At 39.7% G+C, this 21,545-nt stretch overlaps 1 protein-coding gene across 2 annotated transcripts in view; it reads right to left on the bottom strand.

Moving 5' to 3' along the window:
* Positions 1 to 11,585: 11,585 nt before the first annotated feature.
* The window catches only part of MSH3 (mutS homolog 3), a 230,083-nt gene continuing 220,123 nt past the window's right edge, over positions 11,586 to 21,545 (bottom strand). Inside the window, exons 23-24 of one of the 2 annotated variants that reach the window (XM_017870930.1) lie at positions 14,700 to 14,868; positions 11,586 to 12,275 (exon numbers count right to left, since the gene is read on the bottom strand). In XM_017870930.1, the coding sequence (XP_017726419.1) occupies positions 12,164 to 12,275; positions 14,700 to 14,868 (281 nt within the window). In that variant the 3' untranslated portion in view covers positions 11,586 to 12,163. The remainder of the gene's footprint in view (positions 12,276 to 14,699; positions 14,869 to 21,545) is intronic. The other variant, XR_001885336.1, reaches the window with a different exon arrangement.

The raw sequence follows: 21,545 nt of genomic DNA, 5'->3' as shown, positions 1-21,545 counted from the left end.
CAGGCGTGATGGTGCGTGCCTGGAGTTCCAGCTACTTGGAAGGCTAAGGCAGGAGAATCACTTGAGCCTGAGAGGTGGCGGTTACAGTGAGCCAAGATTGTGTCACTGTACTCCAGCCTGGGCAACAGAGCAAGACTCCATCCCAAACAACAACAATAACAACAATAACAACAACAACAACAACAACAACATAAAAGTGCTGGGATTACAGGTATGAGCCACTGCACCGGGCCTGTAGTATTAAAGAATAAAAACTTAAACATATGATTGTTTTCAGTTATAAAGACAATCCCAACAGAACTAATGGGATGATGGGCAAAACAAAAAGGGGACATATAGAAAAACAGAAGAATAAAAACCTTCACAAAGACATGTAAGAAGAAAACTAACAGGGCCAGGCTCAGTGGCTCATACCTATAATCCCAGCACTTCGGGAGGCCGAGGCAGGTGGATCACTTGAGGTCAGGAGTTTGATAACAGCCTGGCCAACGTGGTGAAATCCTGTCTCTTCTAAAAATACAAAAAATTAGCTGGATGTGATGGCGCACACCTGCAATCCCAGCTACTTGGGAGGCTGAGGCTGAGAACTGCTTAAGCTTCGGAGGTGGAGGTTGCAGTGAGCCAAGACTGTGCTACTATATACCAGCCTAGGGAACACAGTGAGACTGTCTCAAAAAAAAAAAAAAAAAAAAAAAGAAAAGAAAAATAACAGGATCCCAGAAGTATATCAGTTGTATCAGTTAATGTATAAAGGATAAGTTCACCTATTCAAAAGAAAAAAAAAAAGGGGTCAGAGTTTCTAACTATCTATCTATCTGCTGTCTTCAAGAGACATACTGAAGTCACTAGGACTAAAAAACAAACACACACACACACAAACAAAAAAAACCAAACAGTTTTGGTGCAGATATACTGGGCAAATGCAAACCCAAATAAAGTAGGTCATCATGTTAATATCAGGCAAAGTTGAATGCAACGCATGAGGCATTAAATGGAACAATGTGGGTTACAGTAGAATGATGAAGAGTGTAATCTATAATGAAGATATATAACTGGCATAAACCTTTATGTGGCAAATAAAAAAGCATCAAAGTACATAAAACAAAAACTTCATAAATAAGGAAGTATCAGGTTTAATATGCTTCTTAGTTCTAGAAAAATTAAACAAATTTGAGGGGAAAATTATATAGATAATCTGCAGAGTATAATTCTTATGATTAAAATCATCATAAAATAGGGTCTAGGCGTGGTGGCTCACGCCTATAATCCCAACACTTTGGGAGGCTGAGGTGGGAGGATCATTTCTATCCAGGAGTTTGAGACCAGCCTGGGCAACAGAGCGAGACACCCATCTCTGCAAAACACCAAAAACTAGCTGCTCATGGTGGCATGTGCCTGTAGTCTCAGCTACTCCTACTCAGGAGGTTGAGGTAAGAGGATGGCGTGAGCCTGGCAGTCACGGCTACAGTGAGCCTGATTACACCACCGCAGTCATCCTGGGTGACAGTGAGACTCTATCTCAAAATAAAATAAAATAATTATAAAATAGGACATAGAAAATGTGATTTATATCAATTTACATAGGATCTGATATAAGGGTCAACCAAATAATAAATATTTTAGGCTTTGCAGACCATATGGTCTCTGTTGCACTACTCAACTCAACTGTAGTGTAAAAGCAGCCACAGACACTATAGAAACAAATGGTCATGGCTGTAATCAAACTAAACCTTATTTACTGAAGTAGGCAGTGGGCCAGATTTGGTCCATAGGCTATAGTTTTCCCACCTCTGATCTAACCGTATAAAATTTTACATAAACATGCATACAACTTTATATCCTGAGGACAGGAAATGCACCTTTTACTCAAGCACTCAGGGAACACTTAAAGAAATATAACAGGAGAATTTCTAAGATAGTCAAAATGGTATAGATGATATTTTCTGACCACAATGAAACAAAACTCAGTAACAAAAGAAGAAACAAAATAACTTCTATGACAGATATAACAGAGTGGCTCAATCAATAGGACTCCAACTTTGTCAGATTCTTTCCTGTGGACAAGAACTGGAAGGAAGAATTGAATTTTGTAATGGAAGACCATGGTTGCTCAGACAGGTATCATCTTGGAGTTTGGTTTTTCTGCAATAGTTGCAGTGGGGCGTTTGGTGCCTAGTCATTATCTTTGTGAGCAGCAAAGGAGAGGTGGTAGCAATGCACTTTTTACTGGCACAGTACAGTGGGTCATTGATCCTGACCGTACTGCTTCTCATAAAATGTCTAGGCTTGATCCTTTAGCTCATTCAGAAACTCTGAAAGCTAAATAGACCCCATAATGAACTACTGTCTTCATAAACTAGAGAGTATGTTCTGTGGTCTGTAACTAAGAACTTGTTCAAAACAACCCCAACAGCTTGAAGGTTTTACAACTGTCTAAATCTTTGTGACTCTTTTAAAGATACTAAGTGGCAGGCCAGCACTAGAAGTGCTATTTGTACTGAGCCATGGAGCCTCAGTTGAATGTATATCATATGTTGTGTCACTCATATTTCAACCAAAGATCAGGTGAGTCACAGTCCGATGAGTATCTTTGGAGCCTAAAGAAAGGCTGGTTAGTGCTGTCTTTGCATATCCTCATTTTGGGTGGAAATCATGAGCTAAGGGGAACAATTTTTCTTTCCTCTGACTACAGTGAAAAATACATGTCATAAAAAATGACAGCCCCTGGTGAAACCCCGACTCTACTAAAAATACAAAAATTAGCTTGACGTGGTGACATATGCCTGTAATCCTAGCTATGTGGGGGGCTGAGGCAGGAGAATCACTTGAACCAGGGAATCAGAGGATGCAGTGAGCCAGGATCACGCCACTGCACTCCAGCATGGCGACAGAGAGAGACTCCGTCTCAAAAACAAAACAAAACAAAAAAGATGGCCCTTCTGGTTCCCCTTTAGATCCTCTTCTTAGTAAAATGAAACTCAGTGATTAAAATACACACAGACACAGACACACACACACACACACACACACACACACGCACGCACCCCTAAGATAACCCATTGGATCCAAGTTAATCCTTTCTACCCCAAAGCTATAAGTTGCTCAGCAAGTTCAGAGCCATTGGGAAGCCAAGGAAAGGCATTTCAGAGAAACAAACATCATAGGTTTGGGACAATAAGAAAAGACAGAGGAGTGGGAGGTAGCATGTGAGAGGGTGATGGGTACAGGCAGGTGCAAAGGACACCACAAAGGAAGTTATAAATTGTTCACTAAGAGAGAAGGGAGAAACAGCATGAGCAAGTACAGAAAGAAATGAAGGACACACTGGGTTGCTAGGACCTTTGAATCATAAATTCACAAGGCCATAGGCAGGGAATTCCGTGCCAGGGGTTGCTACTCTCCACGCTAGCTGGCTGTCCATGTGGGGGCCCCAGACAAAAACTGTATAACAGAAACTACCATCATTAACACAACCAATCAGGTCTGCCTTCCTAAACAGTTGAAGAATAAAGGAAGTAAGAAATTGGTAAATTGGTAGGGGGGAGCAGGAACAGAGACACTTGGAAAGAAGTCAGTTAAGCCAGAGGAAAGCACAAGGCCAGAAAACAAAAAGAAAACAGAGCAGAAAGTCAGTAATGGCAGATGCAGCAAAAATGAAGATAGAGAGAAACTGATTGTCTATAATGGTGGAACAGCCGCCAAGCCCAGAGAAACAGAGGCAGTGAGAAAGGAGGCTTGTTGTGGATAGAGTGACAAAATAACAGAAATCAAACTATGCTGTATTCTGAAAATGATTCCAATTTCTTTTCTTCCATAAGCCCCAGTTAGGCTACTTTGTTTCTGTTTTACTTTGCAATGCCTCCCCCAGTGTTTTTCTGTTCTTGCAACTTATGAGAATCTATCACTACTAAGTTTGCAATTATTCATTTAGACCAGATTTATGATAAATTGCCACTCTGAAGGAATCATTTTAGTTTAACAATGTCTTAGCTATGGTTGAGCATTTATATAACATTTTTTTCTTCTGGTTTAGGGGCAGTCACAAACTGCCTGAATATAATTAGGTGTCTTGCAATTGATGACCTATACTCACCTGCCACTAACAAATGTCTTTCTTACATTTAAATCAGATAACTTGAAGTCTCTGGTACTTCTGTAGAAAGTTACCATTCAAAAAGCTACTAATCAACCCAAAAGCCCATCAATGACAGACTGGATAAAGACAATGTGGTACATACACACCATGCAATACTATACAGCCATAGAAAGAACAAGATCATGTCCTTTGCAGGACCATGGATGGAGCTGGAGGCCATTATCCTTGGCAAAGTAAGGCAGGAACAGAAAACCAAATACTGCATGCTCTTGCTTATAAGTGGGAGTTAAATGATGAGAACTCATGGACACAGAGGGGAACAACTAACACTGGAGGCTCCTTGAGGGTGGAGAGTGGGAAGAGGGAGAGCAACAGGAAACATAACTATTAGGTGCAAGGCTTAGTACCTGGGTGACGAAATAATCTGTAAACAAACCTCTATGACAAAAGTTTACTTACATCACAAACCTGCACATGTACCCCGAGCCTAAAAAAGGAAAAACCTTAAAAAAGAAAGTTACTATTTCAACGTATCCAATTTATTCCTTCCCACAAATAAGAAACTGCATTTTCTCACTACAAGAGAACTGAAGGGCTTTTTTTTTTTTTTTTTTTTTTAATTCAAACCTTACTGCAAGGCTTCTAATATAGGAGTGATTGTTTTAGGAGCATTTAATATTGCAGTATAAGTTAATCCACTGCTGATCAGCATTCATTTACACAGGGACTTATACGCCTGTTGCTTACGAAGTTATCAGTTAATTCCTGGGTTCATTAACAACTCTTTTTTCTGTGTTTAAAACAGTCTGTCTTCTTATGTTGCCCAGGCTGGTTTCAAACTCTTGGCTTAAAGCAATTCTCCTGCCTGAACCTCCCAGCAGTTTAGAGGTGTGAGCCACTACACCTGGCCAACGACTCTTTTCTATCATGCTTTTGTACCCACAGTGAAATAATAATTTAGAAACCTGGCTTGTGTGCTAATACCAAAGCTACTGATTGCTGGAAAACTTAATGCTCATGACTTAGTGCTTGGGAATATTTTCGTTACCTCCTTTCCTGATAATGCTGTAAAATGATTCAAATATCATTTAAAATATAAAATACTATTCTTGTAGAGTTTACCAACAGATTGAAGTATTATGCCTACTCTTCATAGACACTCCTTTAAATCTCATAACACAAAATGCAATTTAAATGTCTTGCTTTTGCCTGATATTCTGTTAAAAAGTAATCTAAAAAGGCTTGGAGAAAGTTAAAGGCCCACTGGTTATTTGCAGAAGTGGCCCTCTTCTGATGAATACATTTTGAAGCGATATGCTGGTGCTTTTAAAACCTTGATTCTTTATTTGGCAAAGGAATCCTTAGGATACTCAGTTTAAAAATCAAGTGTCCTCTTTATATTTCCATTCACTTTTGCTGTGAGCCTAAAATTGCTCTAAAAAATAAAGTCTATTAAAAAAGAACCTAGATATAGACCTTACACCCTTCACAAAAAAGTTACTCAAATAGACCATTGTAAAATGCAAACTACAAAATTCCTAGCGGATAGAAGAGGAGAAAATCTAGATGACCTTAGCCATTGCAATGACTTTTTAGATACAACTCCAAAGGCATGATCCATGAAAGAAAGAAAGAAAGAGCTGATAAGCTGGACCTCATTAAAACAAAAAACTTCTGCTCCATGAAAAGCACTGTCAAGAGAATGAGAAGACAAGCCACAGATGATAAAAAAACATAGCTGATAAAGAACTGTTATTCAAAATATGCAAAGAATACTTGAAGTTCAACAATAAGAAAATAACCAGATTAAAAAATGAGCCAAAGATCTTGACACCTCACTGAATAAGATATAGATGACCAATAAGCATATGAAAAGATGTTCCACATCACGTGTCATCCAGGAAATACAAGTTAAAATAATGGCATACCACGACATACTATTAGAATGGCAAAATTCATAACACTGATACCACCAAATGCTAGCAAGGATGTGGAGCCACAGGAACTCTGATTCATCACTGATGGGAATGTGAAATGGCAGTGTCACTTTGTAAGACAGTATGGTGGTTTCTTACAAAACAGAACATTTACCAGCAATCGCACTCCTTGGTACTTATCCAAATGAGCTGAAAACATACGTCCACATAAAAAGCTACACACAGATGTTTACAGAGCTCTATTCATAATTGTCAAACTTGGAGGCAACCAAGATGTCCTTCAGTAGGTAAATGGATAAACTGTGGTACACCCAGACGATGGAATATTATTCAGTGCTAAGAAATGAGCTATCAAGCTATGAACAGACATGGAGTAATCTTGAGTGCATGTTATTAACTGAATAATAAGCCAGTCCAAAAAGACTACCTACTGTATGATTCCACTTATATGACATTCTGGAAAAGGCAAAACTATGGAGACAGTGAAAGGATCAGAGGTTGCCAGTGGTTTGGGGTGAGTGGGATGCACAGACAGAACAGAGGATTTTTAGGGCAGTAAAACTATTCTGTATGATACTATAATGGTGGTTACATGTCATTAGAAATCTGTCCAAAACCATAGAATATACCACATCAAGAGTGAGCTCCAATGTAAATTACAAACTCTGGGTGATAGTGTGACAATGTAGGTTCACCAGCCGTAACAAACGTGCCACCATGGCGCAGGATGTCAATAGTGAGGGAGGTGGTGTGTTTGGGCAGAGAGTATGTGGGACCTCTCTGAACTTTCCACTCAATTTTGTGTTGAATCTAAAATTGCTCTAAAAAATAGACTATTTAAAAAATAATAATGAAGCTCCCTAGACCCCACATCAGATGCAGTAAATCAGATAGAATCTTAAAGAGCAGTCATGAACCAAGAAATATGATTTTTAACAAATTTCTTTGGAAACCAGATCACTGGCCCTGTGAGGAAGGAAAAGGTGAGAGAACATGATGCAGAGATGACAGAAATTAACACTGGTATTGCTGTGTCTCAACTTCAGAGATTCAGATTCAGTAGCTTTAAGGTGGGGCCTAGAAATCTGCATTTAAGAAACTCCTTTGGTCCTTCTGATAGAGGGCAAGACATTCCTACCTCCAAAAGCGAGCTTTCTGGAAGTAGGATTAAGAATAAGGGGCTTGAAGCTGAAAAACAGGTGAAGATGGCAAACAGTATTTCTCTTCTGATGTGAAAACAAAATACCCTTTTGTCAAAAAAGAAAAAAAAGATAGCCAAAGGCAATGAAGAGAGGATCTGAGCAAAGGACAAAAGAACTAGAGGCAATTCCTCCTCCTGAGGAGTAATTATTTCCGCAGGCAGACAGTCTTGCCATGTGTCTCACAAAGTATGTAGGTGCACATTCCTCACCATGATTTCATGGAGACAAGGCAGATGACATGTTATCTTCAGGGATTTAGCCTCAAGAACAGATTAAGTAGTAAAGCTCTAACACACCAATTAGCAGAGCTGTAGCCTCTAAATGCCACAATACAAAGCACTTATCAAGAACAGGCAAAAACAACTGGCAGGTGTTTGGGGGGAAAACTGGTTCATCCAATAGGTAAGAAAAAAATGATTTTTTTTTTAGATGACATTCAAAATGTAGCAAGTCAGTAACTGTGTCTATGGAATAGCACCTATAATTGGGGTAACTGTATAAGTTATTATCCAAAACAGGACACTTCTGAGTTAAAGAGGCTTTTTAATAATTATGCCAGCAAAACAGGTATAGAATAGGACTTCCCAAGTAAACCAGAATGAATGGCTCTTAAACTGTGGTACTTCCCTGGATATTAATAAACCAAATAATCATGATATATAATAACTACAATGTTCCACAGAGGAATTGGCCTTAATTACAAAGTTAGAAACCACAGATGGTGGTACTACAAGTTCTTTTCTCTCTCCACCCATATCCTTGGTGTGAAACATCAAATAGCCCTTTTATTACTACAAAGCACAGCAGTAATGAATATTGATCTCAGAACTCAAAAAAGGTCACCATTAATTTACAAAACATTTTGGATTCAGTCACCATTAATTTACAGAACATTTTGGATTCACTCTGGCATTCATGCAGTGCGCAGTGTTTCACCAGCCCCATCACCATCACCATGATGACAACAGGCACAAACTTGGACAAATGGTCTGAAAAAGTTTTTATTTTTTTCTAAAGATACAGCACACTTCTGTACGGATCTTGAATCCCTAGTGAAATGGTGCCTTCATTATGAAAAGAAACATCTTTTCATTGGGTTTCTAAGCTGAAGGAGTTTGGTTTTTCTTTTCCATTTGAACAAATATTAATTAGGGTCTATAGTATGCCATGCTCTGCCCTAAGTGACAGACAAAGCAGAGGACAAACAGACCAAATGATTGTCAACTCAATTAAAAATATTGTTTAGTCATTTGTCATCTTTGAGACTAATGGTTCACAAACCTGACTGCACATCTGAATTACTAGGGGAGCTTTTCAAAAAACATTATGCCTCGTCACATAAAAACCTGTACACAAATATTCATGGTAGCATTACTCATAATAGCTAGCAATAGAAACAATCCAAATGTGTGTCAACTAATGAAGGGATAAATTAAAATGTAAGATATACATAAAATGGAATACTTTTTACCAGTTAAAGAGAATGAAGTTCTGATACACAGATGAATCTTGCATCTAAGTGAAAAAAACAGACACAAAAGACCACATATTCTATGGTTCCATTCATAGGAAATGTCCAAAACAGACAAATCTATAGAGACAGAATGAAGATTAGGGGTTGTCCAGGGCTGAGGATCTTGGGGAGGAAAGGAGACTGACAGTTACTAGGTACAGGGTTTCTTTTTAGGGTGGTAAGAATGTTCTAAAATTGATTGTAGTGACAGTTGTACAAGCTTGTGAATACACAAAAACCCACTGAATTATTCACTCTAAATAAACTGTGCTGTATGTTAACTATGTCAATAAAGCTGATAAAAGAATACTAAGCTGGGATCTCAGTCCAGAAGACTATGATTCAAATGGGAATCATTTGATTTTCATATTCAGCACTGAGAAATATTGAGACAAACTGAGTAACTCAAATGCTTAGGTTTTTACATTTTTTTTCCTTTAAATTTTTTTTTTGGAGACGGAGTCTTGCTCTGTCACCCAGGGTGGAGCACAGTAGAATGACCTTTGCTCACTGCAAACTCTGCCTTCAGGGTTCAAGCAATTCTCCTGCCTCAGCCTCCTGAGTAGCTGGGACTACAGGTACCCGCCACCACATCTGGCTAATTTTTTGTATTTTAGTAGAGACGGGGTTTCACCGTGTTGCCCATGCTGGTCTTGAACTCCTGAGCTCAGGCAATGTGCCTGCCTCGACCTCCCAAAGTGCTAGGATTACAGGTGTGAGCAACCACACCCAGCCTTTAAATTTATTTTTAACTTATAAAATTTAACTTTAAAACTCATTTTCCTTTCTCTTTTAAATTATAAATTACAGTCCCATGAATTTTCAAATATTATTATACTAGTTCTATAATAAGAATATTTTAAAAACTATATAGAATAGACAGCACTGAGGAGAGATGAAGCAACAGAAAGGTCAAAGTTGAAACTTGTTAAAATGTGTTTGGCTTTTTTTCCCCTAAGGTTGGAATTATTAAACTGGTCTGACTTTAGAAGGTTTTCGAGGAATTGGTGTGTGTTATTGCAGAATCACTAGCTCTTAATTTGTAATGTGATGGCTAAAAACAGACAAGTCACTTAAAGGAATACATCATATTCAAAAGTTGCTTTCCCTGACATTTGGCCACCAGTCAGCCCCATCTCCCCCAGTCTCCATCTGAAGTATGCTCATGCCTGTGCAATACCAGAGGGAATCTGAAGGGCCCCTGCCATGCACCAGCAGCCCTATTCTCACCTGTGTGGTTATATCTAACCTTAGAATTGCAGCCCCAAGATAGTCATCTGAAATACAAACACAATTGTTTGCAACTTTCTGCCTACCTCCCCATGGCATTTATGCAGTCTTTATGACTGGGATTTGGCCTCAACGTTTCCTCCAATATCTCAGTAACCCAGCTGGGGATGAGCCTCACTTAGAAATGCAGTTCAGCTGTGCTGATCTCTTCCCCAGCTGAGAGGAGGCCTGCGCTCCCGCAAGCTGGCGGCCTGGCTGGCGTCCTGCTCATGCTGGAGAATCTACCCTGTAAAGTTCTGCGCTGTCAGCTGCCAGACACTGTGTGCTGCCACTGCCAGGACACAATGCTCCTGGAACCCCTACCTGCTTCAGTGTTGATGCTGGCCTGGACCAAGCAAGAGGGAGAGGTGGCGCCAGATGTCCACCTGGACATTACCAGTGATTGCTGGTCCCTGCAGCTCCCTCTGGCATGGGCATCACATTCCTGGAGTCATCTCCTTTTCTCCCTGTGAGGTAGGTTACAGCACTATCTTTGAAATCTTGTTAGAAAGAATATAAGACATTTACAGTTATATAGAGTACTGAAACAATTTTGTTATTTTTAAAAGTTAAAGCATACATTCCAACTCACTCTATTTTGACAGTTTTGAGAATTTGACTATACATTAGTATTTCTGGAGGGGTGGTAGAATCAATCAAATTACATCATACTCTAACTCCAATAAGGTTGGGAGTCTGATAGCTAAAAAGTGACTGACTCAAAAGTGAAGCCACAACCTGGGGACACTGTATTGACTCCTGTGTCTGGGGTCATTGCTGGGATCACTGAAGGTAATAATCCAGAAGAAGGAATTAAAAATATGTCCATCAAATGTGGGGAAGACATTTAACTGAGCAGAAATAATAAGAGAGGAAAATAGGATGGAGAGCTTTTGTGCAAGATCATATATTTAGAAACAAAAAGAACACATGGATCTGGGAAGCCAGATTGTAAGTGCTGTAAAAAACCCAGGGACACATGTGAGCACGTGTTACCCTAAATTTGCAGGAAGGGAGCACTGTTATGAATCAGCTAAGCTGTAAGGCTCATTACTGGGAAGATCATACACTTGATACGTTGATGAACAGCAAGGTCCTAAATGAATAAGTTCACTTCTATGTATAGCGCTGATCAAAGCGGTAACCTTAATTTCATAACTACACCTAAAAAAATGACAATTTCCAAACACTTGAAAATTGAAAATTCAATGGGACATACCATCATCTATAGCAAGCATTCATTAAATATTTATTACTCAAACAAATGACAAATAATTTCATCCAACAGTCTTTAAACTGCTTAATCCTGTGACAATATTTAATATTTTAAATTTCATGACCTTATTCTTTCTGTGCTCTAGTTTTTAAAAGCTTGATAATTCTATTTCTTTTCTCTTTTTTTTTTTTTTGAGATGGAATCTTGCTGTATTGCCCAGGGTGGAGTGCAGTCACGTGATCTCAGCTTACTGCAATCTCCACCTCCCAGGTTCAAGGGATTCTCCTGCCTCAGCCTCCCGAGTAGCTGGGACTACAGGCGTGCGCCACCATGCCCGACTAATTTTTTTGTATTTTTAGTAGAGATGGGGTTTTGCCATGTTGGCCAGGCTGGTCTTGAACTCACGACCTCAGGTGATCTGCCCGCCTTGGCCTCCCAAAGTGCTGGGATTACAGGTGTGAGCCACCATGCCTGGCCAATTCTTTCTATTTCTTATAAATTCTTATGGTCTTGGTGGATAAACTGGTTGCCTAATAAAATTATTTTAGTTCAAATGGAGAGATTCCTGCCAGATTCACCCAGCTGCCAACTATCTGAACTGAAACAAATAAAAATATGAAGTAAATTTTTATATCACCCTCCAAAAGCTTGGGAATTATATTCTGCCACTTAAGGCTTTACTGGACTTACTGTCCATGAAATTTTCTAATTACAAAGTGGAAGTCTATTGGAGAGTGTTTATACTTAGAAAAGTTAGGAAGACAGGAACCTGAAAAAGACTGTCTTCAGAAAAACCTCTCTGTTTCCAGTAGGAATATACCATGGTCATAATTTTATGCTCACATGTCACACAAACATAGGCTGTTACTGGAGAGTTATTTTGTACAGCTGGTATTTTTAATTCTCCATTTTTTGTTCACAAATGTAGTCTTAATGAGGAGGAGAAGTCTGTGTTTCTTCCATTTCGAACTCCTCTGTCCACTTCTGCAGGTCTTGTGCATTATGCATCGTCCATAACTTTGCAAAATACTTGAGTCTTTTCCTGGGGAAAAATAAAATACTACTTATTTAATAAATGAAACTGCTGGGAGACAATACATCTCATCGGAAGCTATGAAAAGTCTGCAACATTTGAATACCGGGCAGGCTCTATAGTTAGGAAGCTGTGTCAGTGTCACCCTTCTGGTGAAAGGAGCTTTCAGAGCTGCTACGATAATCAAAGGACCCAGGTTACCAATTGCCACTATTGCCTTTGTGCTTTCTCCTAAAATCCTTACCCCTGCCAGCCCCAGAGGGGAGAGCCTGACCTCCTCCTCCTTCAAACTCTGCTAGAGGCTGGTGGTGTGTGCTTATTTGCACCTGGAGACAAGAAACTCCTGTGAAGCGTTCCCAGGATGAAAGTAACACCAACCGAAGACAATGAAGCTAATTAAAGAGTAAAACGCCAGCGTAACACAGACTTACTTTTTTTTTTCCTGCAGAATAGCAACCCAATTGAGTATTTAGGGTATGGAGCTAGAGTATCTGAGTTCCAATTACTGCTCCACCATCAACGAGCTGTGTGACTCTGGGTCAGTGTCCTGTCCTTCCTGGCCTCACTTTCCCCAACTAGACCATGAGGATAAGGCTGCCATAAGCATGAAATGAGATAATGTATGTAAAGCGATGAGAAGAGTAGCTGGCACAGTGTCTAGGCTGCTGCAAATGACTGCTCAGAATGGTTTCTACACACAGTAACCATCCAATAAATAGCAACTATTATAACAAATCCACACTAAGGCCCAAGATTCAGTTTGATTTCTTTGATCTGGCCAAAGGAATTGATGTGATAAGCACTTTTAGAAAAAAGGTAAAATAACAAATACAGTATCTTGATAAATGATCAGATTCTATCCCAATGCAACATCTTCTAATAATTCTCTCATCTTGTCAAGATAACTTCATAGATTTCAAAATGTCACTTACTAGTTGGAAGAGTTATGAGTAATCTGTGAATGTTTTTGCTCTTGCTTTGTAGGCTATATAGCAGAAACAAGAATATATGAAAATATAGAAATTGCCATATTTTATTGCTATCTTGCATATATTTCTATAGCAAATTTAGAAACTGACACAGTTTATTGCTATCTTGTATATATATATCCTTTGTAGTAAAGCTTTATTCTAGGTTTTTTTCAGAGAAAAAGAACAATAATAATATGGCAACTAAAGAGAGTTTAATTTGTCTCTGCACTTTGCAGAGGAAGAGGGCTAACTTTATTTTTAAATTCTCATAGATAATTTTCCCTCAGGAAAAATTTTATATTAATCTGGCTTGTAACAGAAATAGGCTGAAACTGATTATGCCACTTTGCTTCTGTTTTGGCATTGTGATTTGGAAATGAGCCAGAAAAGAGTGTCACTAGAGGAGGCTGTGTGCCATTTGTAGAGCCCAGCACTCTGGGCTTGGTCAACTACAGTACACCAAAGTGGAGGAGTGCAAGGCGGAAGCACAGGAGGAGGTAGAGAAAGAGAAGTTAATTGCACTACTGTAAACAAGCTAGCAACTGTTTCTTTAGCTAGTATGATAGGCATTGCTATTTCAATATTGAAATTTGGTAATCCCAGAATTATTACCAAATATTAAAGAATATTCTTGGAGTATAACATAGGGACCACCAGTAGCCAGCCAAGATTTTCTATTCAGTTGACAATCTGTTCATCATGGTCATATGGTTATCAACCAGGGTACTAATGTACCCAGCACATCAGGCTCCCCAAGTATGGCAGGGGTGGGGCAGTAGGTGGATGGGGAGCTTATGTTCAAAATTTTATATTTGGGAAACAAAAGGGTGTAATTTACGAATATATTTCCCTAGGAATATCTTTCTTTCAAAGTGTATCTCAGGTTTACATTGATTTAATTTATGTACTGACTACATACTAGCTGGATAGCAAGGGTAAAGGTGGAAAGTATTCCCATAAGCATTTAAAGTGACAGAAGCCTGTTTAGAATGAAAAATTTGTCACAGTCTACAAAATAAGTGACATGTGGATACTGACTATGATTGCCTGTTACGTAGTACTATTTCATTAATATTTTGATAGAATTTCTGGATGTAATTGTTGCATATCTGAATAAAATCTATGAATAAAATAAATTTTCTGTAGGTTCTCAATATCTTCAGTAACCTTTGGCATAATAGAATCTTTAAAGTAACTAATGTGGCACATATTAAGGAGTTAACTTAATTCTTTATAAAAATGACTGAAAAACCAATTTAGCAACTTAATGATCTAATGAAGATGCACTGAATTCACCTGAGCTTTGCAAGAGCTGTTTTCACTGCATCATAATTAAATGGTTCAGAACATATGAAGAGGTGCTTAAAAGTAGATCTGATGTTCATTTTTAGGACACTCCTCTTTCTTGGACAACTTAGAAGGTTTCATTACAAATGAAAAAATGCAGCATAATCACTCTGACCTTTTCGTATTTATTAATCCTTCCAGCTCTTTTGACTTGTGAGCTGCTTTCTTCAAAATTTCTCCAGGAACATCTGCTAGTTTAGCCACATTTAATCCATAACTCCTTGCTGCAATTCCTCTAGTTATTTGGTAAAGGAAGGTGACAAAATCAGGGACTTGTTCTTCGCCTGTGAAATAAAGAAAGGAGATCAAATCCGTGCCTGAATGCTGAAATAAATTATAGGATTAAAAAGGACATGTACATTCTCATAACTTTATTAAATCATACAATCTGAAATCACTATTCCTACTTGCCTGTTAGATCCATTTATTAATTTGATATGTCAAGAAAAGGGTAAATACTGTTTTGAAACTGCTGTGTGCATATAGGACCTTTTAGCTCACTTAAAATAGTTTTCAAAATGATTCATTGCAAATTTGAACTGAACATCTATATTAAAAAGAGAATGATTTTATTTATTTACTTTTTTAGAGATAGGGTCTCTCTCTATCACCTAGGCTGGAGTGCAGTGGCGTGATCATACCTTACTGTAACATCAAACTCCTGGGCTCAAGTAATCCTCCTGCCTAGCCTCCTAAGTAGCTAGGACTACAGGTTCATGCCACCACACTCGGCTAATTTTTAAATATTTTTTGTAGAGATCGGGTCTTGCTATGTTGCACAGGCTGGTCTTGAACTCCTGGCTTTAAACAATCCTCCCTCCTCGGCCTCTCAAAGTGTTGGGATTACAGGCGTGAGCCACTGCGCCGGGATGAGAATGATCTTAGTATGTGGTTGATACAATATAATTTCTCCTTTTTATGTTTCTGAGACAGGGTCTAACTTGCTTGCCCAAGCTGGAGTTCAGTGGCACAATCTCAGCTCACTGGCAGTCTCAACCTTCCAGGTTCAAGGTGATTATCCCATTTCAGCCTCCAGAGTAGCTGAAACTACAGGTGCATACTACCATGCCTAGCTAATTTTTTTTTTTTTTTTTTTTTTAAGAGATGGGGTTTTGCCATGTTGCCCAGGCTGCTCTCAAACTTCTGGGCACAAGTGGTCCGCTCACCTCGGCCTCCCAAAGTGCTGGGATTACAGGCATGAACCACAGTGCCAGGCCTATAATTTCTCCCTTAAAAACAGATAAGAAAATATTACATGTTGGTCAGTTTAAATAACAGGATTGAAATGTTCTGGTTTATTAAATACTCAGTTTAACTAAGAGCTATACATACTGGATTCTGTTCAGTACCACCCAGATCCCTCTTAAGACTAAAGAGTTTATTCCCTCAGCTGTCAGACAGATTGTTGGCCTGCAACCCTTGACTGTTTGCCTTCTTTGGAAATTGTTGCAGCTGAAGGGAGGGCTTCACCCAAGACCACACCTCGCTTTGGGGCAGCCTGCAGCCAGTGACTGGTTGTTGCAGGTAGCCTCGAAGATGGCCACCAAAGACCTCTGCCTGCTGGTGTTCACGTGCTTGTGTCATTCCCAACCAGTGACTCACTTCTAATGAACAGAATATGGCAAAAGTGATGAGATATCACTGCAGAGATTAGGTTACAGAAAGACTGTGGCTTCTGACTTGGGTACGCTCACTTTGTTGCCTGCCTGCTCTGAGGGAAGCCAGCCGCCATGTTGTGGGCTGTCTATGGAGCTGCTCACATGGACAAAACTGATGTCTCCCACCAACAGTCGGCGAGAGCCTGAGGCATGCCAACAGCAGCATGAGTAGGCTTGGAAGCAGATATTGGGAGGCTTGGCAAGAGCCACGTGTGGGCTGGGAAGCCTTGACATGGCTGTTGCCCTGATCAGTGACTGACTGTAGCCCTGTGAGGAACCGAACTAGAGGATCTCTCATAGGGCTACAGTGTTCAGCCTTAGAGGTGTGGTTAAGTTGCCCCTGGACTCCTGACTCACAGCAACTATGAGGTAATAAATGTTCTAAGCTGCTATGCTTTGGGGGGTAATCTGTTGCACACTGTTTGCAAATTACCCCAAACTAATAAAGAAAACTAATAAAGGTATAGAGGTCTATCCTCCTCACCCCAAGTTGAGGTAACTGTGAAGGACGATTCTAGCCTCAGAGTTCTCTGCAGGGCTGGCTGAAGCCTTTTGACTATAACACAGCCCAGCACTCCCAGTGAACCTCCTGAATGCAAATCTCAGAATCTGCTTCCTAGAGGACCCAGCCTGTCATATATACATACACATGAACTTAAAACTTTGAAAGAACTGGGATATAATGAAGTACAATAATTATAATAAACCACTGCATGTAGTTTAAGCTAAAGCAGCTCAGGATATTATGTAACTTTTATTATGAAATTCAATATAATTGTGCTGCAAAATGTGCACTGTGCTGCAAAAATGTCCAAGGTGGGCCAGAGTTACAAAGATTTCTATAATCCTAGTATACTTATGAGTTTATAAAGAGCTTTTTCTCAACCATTATTTCATTTGAGAGATGTGTATGCTTTTCTTCTTTTATCAGTGAAAATTTAAAAGCCAAAGACTGAACACAACAGAGAAAAGGACAATGGATTTTCCTGGCCCTCCTATAAGAATTCGGCAGCAGACAGATAAGAGCTTTCCAAGGGTGGGTGCTGAAGTAGGAGGTGGAAAGAACACCAACTCACTCAGAAACACAGACCCAAATTTCCGTTACAAGGCACCGAGAGTACCTTTTGCCCCCAAATGAAAGTTGAGGAACACAGGTGCGGAAGTAGGTGGGAACAGATTAGGGAAGACGCAGCTAGAACCCAGTGCCTGCAAACCTGGATAACTTTTTGTTACTCTTCAAAGTTCACAAGACTAAGACTGAAGTGAAAAGCAATAGGCAATCAAAAAAGCCATTTCTTATCTTTAAGACAGAAAAATAGTTTATCACTTCAACTGTGTTAGTCCTAACTGATCTCCCTGTCTCCAGTTCTCCAATATAATCTAGACCCCATGCTGACCTTTCTAAACAAGATTCATTCATCTGTCTGTCTGTCCATCTATCCATCCAGCTAGCCATCAGTATTTTCTGAGAGCCTAATAAATGCCATAAAATCCCCCTACCTAAAAATTTGTAATTTTTTTTTTTTTTTTTTTTTTTTTGAGACGTTGTTTCGCTCTTGTTGCTTAGGCTGGAGTGCAATGGCATGATCTCGGCTCACCGCAACCTCCGCCTCCCGGGTTCAAGTGATTCTCCTGCCTCAGCCTCCTGAGTAGCTGGGATTACAGGCATGCACCACCACATCCGGCTAAATTTTGTATTTTTAGTAGAGACAGGGTTTCTCCATGTTGGTCAGGCTGGTCTCGAACTCCCGACCTCAGGTGATCTGACCACACTTTGGCCTCCCAAAGTGCTGAGATTACAGGCATGAGCCACCGTGCCTGGCCTATAGATGACTTTTAATTTTTTTTTGTTTTTATGCAAATTGTGTATGTGTATATATATATATATATATATGTAGACATATATAGAGAGTGCATGAGAGATAGTTGTAACAATGTTCTTATATAATGTATAATATAGCTACAAAATATAGCTAACTTCCATAAAATATTTCACTGCTCTGAATACCTTGTTAACATACAAACAGTTGCTGAGTGTGTCATTATATGCTGGTCTCCACTTTACATTATGGTAGTTCTCACACCTTCAAGGTAAAGAACGTGACCACTCTTCCATAATCACCTGGGGGATCTCTTTTTGTAATTATGTACTCCTTTACCCTCTGTGCGGGAGAGGGGCTTGGGGTGCTGGTGGGATGGAAATATGGAGTCAGAAAAAGCCATATGGGAGAGAATAAAACTTGTTTTATGAGTAAAACTCTGTTTCTTTACAGGTTCACAGCAAAAGTTCTTGATGAGGAAGTAATTACTTACAAGCTATGGCCATTTCTTAAATGGACATTATTAAAATGTTTACCTGGCACTGCTTTGAGTCAGTGGAAGTAATAATTCATGTTTCTGTTTATTATAGGGAAACTTAGCAAGATTTATATTTAAGCCAAACTTCTCTGAGCACTTATTCAAGAGATGTGTGCTGACAAAGAATTTCTGAAGTTGCTTTTAGAACAGATTCATAAAAATTTAGGGGTTAGTGAAGTTAGGTGACTTGTCCAAGATCATACAGATTGGAATATATTAAAATACAGGTTTCTTAACTATTTGTCCATTGTTTTACCTATCACATTATGGGAAATAGAGTATTTTAGAAGCCATCCAAAAGACCTGTGGGGCATTTTACTGATGACCTATGCAATGGCCTCTACCTCACATAGAAGAGGAGAAGTTGGGGGAGAGGTAATGGAAGAAGCACAGATACAGCCAGGAACAATACTGGAAGGCAGCAGGCAGTGGAGCACTGCTTCAAAATTCTGAGTGAGATGGTTTTCAATCTAAAATTCTAATCCTGGCTGAACTATAAATTCGAACATGGAAGCTATATATATTTTTTAAACTTTTAAGTTCAGGGGTACATATGCAGGTTTGTTATAGAGGTAAACTTGTGTCACAGAGGTTTGCTGTACTGATTATTTAATCCCCCAGGTATTAAGCCTTGTATAGATTAGTTATTTTTCCTTACCCTCTCCCTCCTCCCACCCTCCCCTGTCTAGTAGGCCCCAGTGTGTGTTGTTCCCCTCTACGTTTCCATGTGTTTTCATCATTTAGCTCCCACTTATAAGTGAAAACATGCAATACTTGGTTTTCTGTTCCTGCGTTAGTTTGCTAAGGAAAATGGCCTCCAGCTTCATCCATATTCCTGCAAAGGACATGATCTTATTCTTTTTTATGGCTGGATAGTATTCCATGGTGTATTTGTACCACANCGCCCGTCTCGGCCTCCCAAAGTGCTGGGATTACAGGCTTGAGCCACCGCGCCCGGCCGTGTACCACATTATCTTTAACCAGTCTACCGTTGATGGGCATTTAGGTTGATTCCATGTCTTGCTACTGTGAATAGTGCTGTGATGAACATACATGTGCATGTGTCTTTATGACACAACAATTTATATTTCTCTGGGTATATAAATTGTAATAGGATTGCTATTACAGTAATAGGATTGCTGGGTTGAATGGTAATTCTGTTTTTAGGTCTTTGAGGAATCAACACATTGTCTTCCACAATGGTTGAACTAATTTACACTCTCACCCAGTGTATAAGCATTCCTTTTTCTCCACAACCTCACCAGCACCTGTTATTTTTTGACTTTTTAATAATAGCTAGTCTGGGCTGGGCGTGGTGGCTCAAGCTTGTAATCCCAGCACTTTGGGAGGCCAAGACGGGCGGATCACGAGGTCAGGAGATCGAGACCATTCTGGCTAACATGGTGAAATCCCGTCTCTACTAAAAAAATACAAAAAACTAGCCATGTGAGGTGGCGGGCGCCTGTAGTCCCAGCTACTCGGGAAGCTGAGGCAGGAGAATGGCCTAAACCCAGGAGGCGGAGCTTGCAGTGAGCTGAGATCCGGCCACTGCACTCCAGCCTGGGCGACAGAGCGAGACTCCGTCTCAAAAAAAAAAAAAAAAAAAAAATAGCTAGTCTGACTGGTGTGAGAAGGCATCTCATTGTGGTTTTGATTTGCATTTCTCTAATAATCAGTGATGTTTTGCTTTTACAATCTGGACACAGGAATGGGCAAAAATTTCATGACTAAGAGGCCAAAAGCAATTGCAACAAAAGCAAAAACTGACACATGGGACCTAATTAAACTACAGAGCTTTTGCACAGCAAAAGAAACTATGAACAGGGTAAACAGGCAACGTACAAAATGGGAGAAAATGTTTGCAAACTATGCATCCGACAAAGATCTAATATCCAGCATCTACAAGGAACTTACATACATTTATAAGAAAAAACCAAACCCATTAAAAAGTAGGCAAAAGATATGAACAGATACTTTTCAAAAGACAACAAACACATGGCCAACAAGCGTGTGAAACATTTTCATTCATGAAAAATCTCAAAACTTTTACCTCCTTTAGTTGATATTAGTAGTAGCCTAATTCAACATTTATCCCACCCCTAAGAAAACCTTGGTTTTATAAGGAATTAACTCCCTAATCATTTAACTCAGGGGACTGGGTCTTCAAAGCCAGCTCCAGAAGTGGATCCTGATTCACCTAAGCCCATCAAAGTTGCCCCTGCCATCCTCTGCTAAGGAGTGGTTTAGGAAGGAGCCTGTTACTCAATTCTGAAAATGCGATGAGGCAATCGTGAGATACTGGAAGGCATCTGAGAAAAAGTTCCCTTGTTCTAAGAAAGAGTTAATAGGAAATGCTTGTCTCTTTTCTTCCTTTGGACATTCTGGACATGATGCCAGGAAGGGCTGCAGTCATTGTCACTAGCCTGGTGATAAAATCAGCCAGGCAGGAAGACAGAACCTGGGAACTGCAAAAAGGAGGCGCTGAAGCCCACTCTTCCTCTGGAGTTCATGGAACATGGGATTATACATACTGCATCCTTTTGTCTGAGCCACTGTGAGACCGAGTGTTTTGTTCCTTGAAATCACATGCTTAGAAGAGGGGTAAGGGAACTCCTAGGATGCCGGCAAGGCAGGCTCGGGATGACAGCTGCACAGCAGGCCCAGACAGCAGCCAGTTCAGATGAGCAGGAGGACAAAGGGCTACAGGAGGAAGGGCCCCAGTGGGACAAATGGGAACCAGTAGGCTCAGTTGTGTGGAAAAACATCTAGAGAGGCATTTTACAAGGCTATTGGAGGGTACAGGAAGATTCAGCTATAGACTCAAAAACAAAACAAAACAAAATGAAAAAATAAGGGCAGTCAATTCTTATTTTTGAGAAAATAGAAAACATTGTAAAAGAAATGTACTTGTCTCATACTTGGCTCATCAGTAAGCAATACTTAGC

The sequence above is a fragment of the Rhinopithecus bieti genome, unplaced genomic scaffold (assembly GCF_001698545.2).
Source record: "Rhinopithecus bieti isolate Rb0 unplaced genomic scaffold, ASM169854v2 scaffold_5216, whole genome shotgun sequence".
NCBI lineage: Eukaryota > Metazoa > Chordata > Mammalia > Primates > Cercopithecidae > Rhinopithecus > Rhinopithecus bieti.
Note: the sequence above shows the minus strand (reverse complement) of the source record. Positions and strands in the feature narration are given on the sequence as shown.